An 8,613-nucleotide genomic window follows, 5' to 3' on the forward strand; every position below is an offset into this window, starting at 1 on the left:
ACAAACTGCCTAACCTCTCTATGATGTAATTTCCTCATTACCAACCACATAGAATTGGTAGGAGGGACCAAACTGATAAGATGTGTTGCATACTTAGCCTTATCCTTGATAGTGAGAGAGAGTGTGAAATTCATGAGATACATATACCATGAGGAGACAGGTATACTGTCTTTTCAGCAATTCATATTCAATATTATATGGTCCTTGGTTTTATTAAACATATAGAGCAAGGTAGCACATTGGCCTTTCTGTTTCCTGATTTTGGAAGGAAGCAGGCAGTGAATAGGCTAAGTCTGATGCCGCTCTTTCAGACATGCTGTAAGACAATAAAGTTCTGGTTAAAAGCGTCTCGCTCTGAATCTAGCTTCAAGGACACCTTGCAGAACAAAAATCCCATCGTTTATGCACGGCCATTAGAGTTTTATGTCTCTGCTTCACAAAGTGAAATATAGATTAAGTCATCTGGGAACTGGTAACAGGTTTAAATCTGGGCATGAGGTGCTATTATGTATTAATCACATATGTTCTCAAATTCAAAATCTTGCGGTAAGAAGTGAGATTCTATATACTGTACTGATTTTTTTCAAGCACACATTCATCCCTCTATTTTGACTCCATTATCTAACTATTAAAAACCTTCAAGGCATAGAAGGACTCCTTAGGTTATTTGGTATCCTGAGTTTATTGATCCCTTTCAGAACAATATTTTCAAATGCATACTAACAATAATAATGACTACAAATGAAACTAATTAATTTAGAATACAATTTCCATGTATTAAAATTTTTCGTATGCCTCAAAACATATGTTCTTAATGGAGATACTGAGTATATGAAAGGAGCAACTACACCATCCAGACATTGGAAATAAAATAAATTTGGAGGATATTTTGCAAATAAGGTTAAAATGTATTCAAACTATATTAAGCATGGTAAGCGAAGCTCTAATTTAATCTTGGTGATTTTCTTTTGTTTCTTCTGAGGTTTCGCTATTTTTTTTCATTTGCTCATTTTAGAAATATCCTCTGGGAATAAGTGTATGGTTTATTCTTTCTGATGCTTATATTGCTTGTTGTTTACTTTCCTATGGTCAAAAAATACTATAATTTGTTCTTAAGTTTTAGTAAACTTCTTTGATTGCCCCTACTATTTTTCTGCTGTTTGTTGCTGTATCTAAAGCACCTTCTTCCTCTCACTGTTGGGCACTTAAGTGTAAGCTTTACATGGTGAAGCAAGTAAAAGCGACCTCACTAACAACCCCCTCCTCTTCAGACTAGGCAAGAGCTCACTTCTGCTCCCACGTAAGTGTAAGTAGGAGCTGTTTGGACAACTTCAGGGAAAGCCCTTGGAGAAACTGTTTTGAGTCACAGTAAAGTGACAGCAGTTCAGTCAGCTTTACTGGAGGACCCTATCCTAGGAAAGAGGAACCCCCAAATTCCTCAGTAAAGTCTCAACAATGTGTGATGTATATAATCTGTCTGTCTCTCTCAACGTCTATGAATTCAAATTTACCCTACTGGCACCTCAAGCCAAAACCCTCCTCCATTTCTCCTTGGTTTCTCTCCAAATGAAGCTTCCTTCCTGTTCTTACTCTTTTCTCATGACTTTAGAGAGGACTGGAATTGCTCAAAGTTCAGTGCCATGTGACACAGTTATTGAAAAAAGTATTTTATATAGGTTTTCTATTGCATTAACCCAGCCTAAATAAATATTTCTATTTTAATTATTTAGCAAATAATACTAATAAAGAGAAAGTTATATATTTATTAAACATTTTTCAAATGCTGGAAGCTGTGCAATGTGTTTTACGAACAAGATTTCTTACTAAATCTTATAATGACGCCATTGTCTAGATATCACTCTTCCTAGTTTATAAGTAGAACTCAACTATATAGTTATTAGGAGTGTTTGAGTTCTGCTCTGTAAATACCAACAACACGCAGTTTTCAAAAATGTAAACGCCAAAGATGACAGGAAGTTGGGAAGGAACATGGAGAGGAACTCTGGAATTAGTTTCAGGGTATGTGTGCAGATATGATCAAATAATTTAAATTTTTTTTTAAATAAAAAAAATGAAGTGAAAGAAACCCCACTGGCTGCTTGATTAAAGCTCCTTCACTGAAGTCTTACATGGTGTCATGTTCTTGAACCATCTATAACCCCTAATTACTTGGAAAGCTGTGGCACAACATTATGCTTAATTCAGCAGTCTTCATTTGTCTTGGAGGAAGAACACAACATGACACATGGTGCCCCATGCACTTCACCTGTGAGATGTGCTCAGACACATGGCTCTCACCTATTCCAGAGCACTGGTAAATAGAAAACATTTGCATATGCAAATTCAACATAGGCATTCATTTTTGTCATCTTCTCCATGATCATTGGCCATATCACACCTTAATCCAAACTGAAAAAAACCAGTGAATTAGAGTGGTCCTGATGAGAAGGAGAAACTTTGTTCATGTTCAATGGTCATAAAATTTAAAGTTGACCAAAGCTGGGATATAACGAAAATTAAGATGTCTCAACCCCGTAAGTGAGGGTTCATATCTACCTCACTTGTCACGAACCATATCAGGACCCAGTAGAGGAAGAACCTCTGGGACTGTCTCCAAAGAACCAATCAGATCGTAGATCACAGAGAATCAGATGGAGACTCTCAGACTGAGCAAATGAGCAAGACACTAAGGAGGAGAGGATCTGTAACTGAGAGGAACCTCCAAGCAGTTCACCTATTGTTCACCATGACCTGGTGTGTTCTTAAACAGAGCATCATAATTGCTGTGAGACCGATTTCAGGGTTACATGTTTAAATCCCAAATTTTCTATTCAATAGATGGCATCTTAACATAAATTACTTAACCATTCTAAGATCTATTTTCCCATTAATAAAATATAAATTGTAATAAAATCTAATTAATTTACACAGTACTATCTAACATATATGGTTTTTTTTGTGAACAGTATCTGTTATATTTACACAGTGCCTGGCATCTATTAAGGGATTCAATTAGCATTTATTTTATTCTGCAGTCCTCTATATCCCATGCTTCTAAGATGCAAACCAAATACTTGTGCACCGAACGGCACCTTAAGGAAGCCTGTGGCTCTGCTGAGACCCATGGTCCTCAGCCCCCAGATTCTAGGTGGTCAGCTGAAGGTACAATGGGAGCAAATGGGTGACTATAAAATTGCCCAATTTGGCACAACGCTGTTATTATCTCTGGAGAAAGCCAAGCCCAGGCAAAGCAGATGAGTTAACCAGATATGATGCAGAAAACATTTCCTTCTCCTTTTTGGTTTCAAGTCTATTTTTGAAGCCGTACAGCTCCCCAGCAGTTAGCACCTGAAGACTCAGAAACAATGGCTGCTGCCACTGGAGGATCTGCCCAGCTGTGGTTAACAGTGCTGTTTATCTGTAAGTATGAATTTACATTAATTTCCACCCCAAGGAGCCAAAATGCACCTAGAGAGTATCAGAGTTGGGGACGTTTGGTTTTGTTTTGTTTTGGTGACTTTGCAGCACATATGCAAACCATTTCTGGGTATTGTGTAGTAGGGAGGAACAAAGGTAACTGGGCTGAGCATCACCTCAGTGGGAAACCAGGATAATAACTTGGATCTTTTCAGTCCTCTGGCATTTATTATAATACAGATAACAATGAAGGAGGATAGAGGAAAGAACGCCCTTCCTTCTCCCCACTGCTCATTCAAACTTTATGAATGTGGGTCTCATTCTCACACCCATTCCAGTCTTCTTGCATCCTGGAAAACTGGAGGTAGATGCTAACTTATCCTTTATTAATTTTGCAGCTCTGGGTATCATAGTAACGGGTAAGTTTTTTGCTCTTATTCCCTTAGTGTATGTGGACATTGCTCTCTTCTGTTGTTTGTATCCATCTGTTGTATCTCTTCTGTATCCATCGTGTTTTCTTATAGCTCTAAATTTTCTACTTCCCAGAAAGTCTGCTTTTCAGACCTCCCTCTTCCCTGTTATTTATTCCCTGCCCTAGAGTTTCCCATGTATCATTTTCCCCTCTCAAGCCACCTCCTCTTCTGCTTAAGTCAACAGTCATGTCTGCTCTGATGTTAGTCTCTCTTCTAGGCCTTTCACATGCAACTCATCCAACTTTCATATTAGTGTCATTATTGATATTTTATAATTGAGACTCCTGTAGCTCAGATTACATCATTTACTGGAGCTTGCACAACCGATAAAAACTGGGTTCTATCGTAAGTCCCTCAGGTCTGATTATAATGTTCCTTGACTATATCACCCTTTGTCATCACCACGAGTGGTTCTTTAGCTTCTGCTTAAATTTTCACCACATCTCCTTGCTCCTGGAAGCCATCCAAGGATGACACCCTCTTGGTGCTTTTCACGAGCCTTGAAAATTACAAACATTTCTCACTGTATATATTCACAATTAAACAGTTTTAAAAAATCTAGAACTCATCTTTTACCAAGCCTATTTTAATTTTAATTAATGTAATTCACTTACATTGTGTCCTAAAGTATACCAATACTTGGTATAGTCTGAAATGATTGACAGCTGCTCTTGATACGTTTTAATGAAACTGAGGCTTTAATATTTCTCCTTTATTTCTACACTCTGTCATTCAATCATTATTTAGTAAACACTAACTATATATCAACCATTATGATAAGCAACGATTGGGAGAGTTAAGCATAATGTCTACCTAAAAAGCCTGCAATTTACATTTATGAATACCAATTTTGAAGTTCAGAGAATTAGAGTAGGTTATGACATCAAATAATAAATTACTTCACTTGTTTCCAAACTTCTGTGTTTGAACCCTTACTTATGCCTGGACTGATTGCTTTCTGAGACCATATCACTGTTTATTTCATCCTTTATTGCCTTCCCTAGACATCAAGACTAAGCCTTGTTACTAATAAGATAGACCATTGTTTGACTGTTGACTTGTTTATACTTTTGAGACTGGATACTTTTCAACAACTTAAAATTTCTTTATCTTCATAATTTTACTTTCTTTAAGCCACTCAGAAATCTGTTGTGTCCTTGACCCCACCATGGATTAGAATATTTACAGGAGATCATGTGACTCTTACATGCAATGCGAACAATTCCCTTCAAGACAACAGTACTAAATGGTTCCACAATGGCACCATTTCTAAAGTGACAACTTCACATTGGGACATTGTGAGCGCCACCATTCAAGACAGTGGAAAATACGTATGTCAGAATCAAGGACTTTACAAGAGTAAGCCCGTGTACTTGGAAGTGACGAGAGGTATGTTCCAGGGATATGGGAATATTGTCTGTCTTTCACATGAAGAAGGAGCCACAAGAACAGTGGTCTGCAGCCTTCCTAACTCTGCAGCCCTTTAGTATAGTTCCTCCTGTTGTTGTAACTTCTAGCCATAAAATGTTACTACTGTTATGAACAATAATATAAGTGTCTGTGTTTTTCAATAGTGTTGGACAGTCACTGTGAAAGGGTCATCTGACTCCTAAAGGGGTCGTGACCCACAGGTTGAGAACCACTGCACTAGAAGCTGGTAGGAATGTAGGTTATTCCAAAAGTTTTGGGGCTTCTCCCTCAAGACAACTCCGTGACTTTTCTTCTGCACCACTCCTTACATCCTCTCTTTTAATAGTCTATTAAGTCATCGATATTATTCCTCTGATCTGATTTTTTCTATATTACCTAGATGTAGACATGTATTCTGTGATCAAATGGTGTGATAGGCATATGAACACTGCAAAAAGCTGTGTATATATACTTGGATCAAAATATTTGAGTAACAATTTGCTCTGAACAATCTGAGAGTCATGAAAGATATCTCTACATGTTCCTTATGTCTTTTACTGTTACTGAAAAGAGTTTTATTGTTTATTTTGATAGAATGAGTATTGTTTATTTATTACTTTTACTGCCAAAATTAATTACAACATATCTAGCTATCAGTACGTGTTGAATGAGGAAACTATCTTTCGAATACAAAAGTTACACATTACATTTTTCTTGAGAAGAAAGATGTTTTCATATCTGTAAACCCATTCTAAATACAAACTAAACCATGAAGAATAGTCATTTACTTCCCGGTAGTAGACTTTAGAGAAGTCCTCACAGTGTTTTTCTTAAGTACAATGTGCTTGCGCAAGTTAGATATGTTCTCACCCAAAACTCTCCATTTATGAATGTTTTACAATTCTTAAAAATGATCTTAGCCATAGAATACAGTTCTTTGTACTTGCTGAGTCATTATTGACAAATAATCACTGACTATCTACAAACTCCTAAATACTGAAACAGCCCTATATCTTGATACACAGATCTATATAGGGAAGAAGATGGTAAATAAAAACTAAACAAATAGTTAAAATTTATATTTGTCTTTTAAGGGAGTATTTAGGCCAACTATAATTAACAACAGAACTGAAAAGCCTCTGTGAAGAAAGAGTGAACCAAAAATAATTCTGATAAGTTCAAACATTTTTGGAGGGGTATTCTGCATGCTCCCTCTTAACTAGATCCAGCTAGAAGAATCCGAAGGGAATTCTGGTCTTTGGGATTTCCACAGTGGGCTCAGCAGTAGATTATAAGACATTTTATGGCTCCTGACTGACTTTTCTGAGGGAAAAGGGATTCATTGGCATAGATTTTGAGTTATAAACACTATTTTGTCTTCATTCTTTAATTGATAATATGAAATAAGAAATGGGTTAATGGACCCCCCTCCCCATCTGTCTATGGCTCTGTCTGCTCCTCTCTCCCTGCCTTCCTCCCTTAGGACACTTATCCATTGTTAAGTAAATAACTGTAATGTATGATTGCTCTTCAGATTGGCTGCTCCTTCAGACCTCTGCTGAGATGGTAAAAGAAAATGACCCCTTGGACATCCGATGCTATGGCTGGAGGAACGGGACTGTTCAGAAGGTGATCTACTATAGGAATGACCTCGCTTTCAAGTACAGTTATGAGAACCCCAAAATCACCATTAGAAATGCCAACCTTAACGACAGTGGCGCCTACCACTGCACAGGCTATCTTAGACGGCTGAACTACACATCCGAGAAATTCAGAATCACTGTAATAAGATGTAAGTTGATAAAGAACAAGATAATACATAGCAGAGAAAGAGAAAGTGGAATTTACAAGCCCAGTGTTTAAAGTTAGTGCGTCTTTGATTGTCTAAACCCCATAGACTTGCAATAAGGAGATCCAGGACCTGTCTCCACTGCAGAGGCCACATTTGCTAAGTGTTGATGGTAAAACTATGCCCAAAATAAAATTTTATAAAGATTAATGAGATAGTTTTGTCAAATGGCTTTAAAAACTGTAAAGTACTGTCCAGATACAAAATAATATAATTAGCAAATTATCAATTGCTTCTATGAAGCGTGCTTGTATGTATCAAATTGGAAGTGGTTTGAAAAGTTTAAGGAAGCAAGCATACAAAAAGTTTGACAAGTCCATTTTATCTGAGGATGGTGGGGAAGGGAAATCAACCTTGCTGCAAGCTGCGTGTGCAGGTGGGGCCTTTATGGCTTATAAGAAAAAGCCATTCTTCCAAAATGTCATGTAAGAGGGGAACTTTGAAATGCTTACATTTGAAGGAAGAAATTTTTATATTGGCGTGCTCATTGCTATCTGTTAAAAAAAAAAGGAAGTTGGCCAAACTTAGAATTATGCTCTGATGTTTAATTATCCTTGGCTCCATGCTGATTCCTTTTGTACTTCCAAATCATCAGCTTCCATGACTTTCAGTGACTAGAAGAACAGATAGGCAGGGGGTTATTGGGAAATAAGGGTGGAAAATCATGCTTGTGTCCCCCTTAAGGAAGATGGATCACAGAATCCCCTTTCAGTTTCTAATCTGAATTGTGTAATTGTTGTATCTATGTTCCATTCTAGTTCACAAAAGCAAGCATCATTGGCTACAGTTTATTATCCCGTTGCTGGTGGTGATTCTGTTTGCTGTGGACACGGTGTTACTGTTCTCAACTCAGGAACAGTTCAAACTAGTCTTGAAGATTCAGACAGCAAGAAAACGCAACAAACCTTAAATATTAATGCATAACCTAGGCACATAAAGGAACTGATGCCATTGCTGCATTCTTTCCATAGCTTCTCAACTGTCAAAGGTCATTCACAGTATCCATAGAAAGGTCTGTGTCCCAGGATTTGCATAAATGTTTCATTAAACTGTCTGCAGCTGGTTAAGTGACATGTAATAGCAAATGTTCAATAAATTTCGGTTTAATAATTTAAAGAATGAGTTGATTCCTTTATTTGTATTTGTAAAAGGGAAGCACAGTTTGAATAAAGCAAGTGTGGAGTTGTGTGGCATGGTACCTTTAGAGATTCTGGACTTCTTCAATTGTTTGCTTATTTCTAGAAGAAAGACCCATGAGGGCACAAATTTATAATAACCTTTCCTGGTCATTGTAGGAAAGCGGTAGCAAGAAGACATAGTAGGACATAGGTGAGGTTGGCAATGTTTTGTATGCTGCTTTCCATTGCTAGGAGATTTTGATTCTTGATAAAAATTAAGATGACCCCAAAGCATGGGAAGTTCACACCAGGATTCATATGTAATCAATCTAGCTTTGTCTGGTTA

At 37.3% G+C, this 8,613-nt stretch overlaps 1 protein-coding gene across 2 annotated transcripts; it reads left to right on the top strand.

Annotated features, from left to right (window-relative positions):
- Positions 1-3,289: 3,289 nt before the first annotated feature.
- On the top strand, positions 3,290-8,268 carry LOC125409706 (high affinity immunoglobulin epsilon receptor subunit alpha-like). 2 transcript variants are annotated; one of them, XM_048448853.3, is made up of 5 exons: positions 3,290-3,420; positions 3,816-3,836; positions 5,025-5,279; positions 6,835-7,092; positions 7,908-8,268. In XM_048448853.3, the coding sequence occupies exons 1-5, from the start codon at positions 3,366-3,368 to the stop codon at positions 8,057-8,059; spliced, it is 741 nt and encodes a 246-aa protein (XP_048304810.2). In that variant the 5' UTR covers positions 3,290-3,365; the 3' UTR covers positions 8,060-8,268. The 2 variants fall into 2 exon arrangements, with proteins under 2 accessions (XP_048304810.2, XP_085543808.1); XM_085687682.2 differs by lacking the exon at positions 3,816-3,836 and having other exon boundaries at positions 3,313-3,420.
- The last annotated feature ends 345 nt before the right edge of the window (positions 8,269-8,613 follow it).

Source organism: Myodes glareolus, chromosome 5, assembly GCF_982192425.1.
Source record: "Myodes glareolus chromosome 5, mMyoGla1.1, whole genome shotgun sequence".
Taxonomy (NCBI): Eukaryota; Metazoa; Chordata; class Mammalia; order Rodentia; family Cricetidae; genus Myodes; species Myodes glareolus.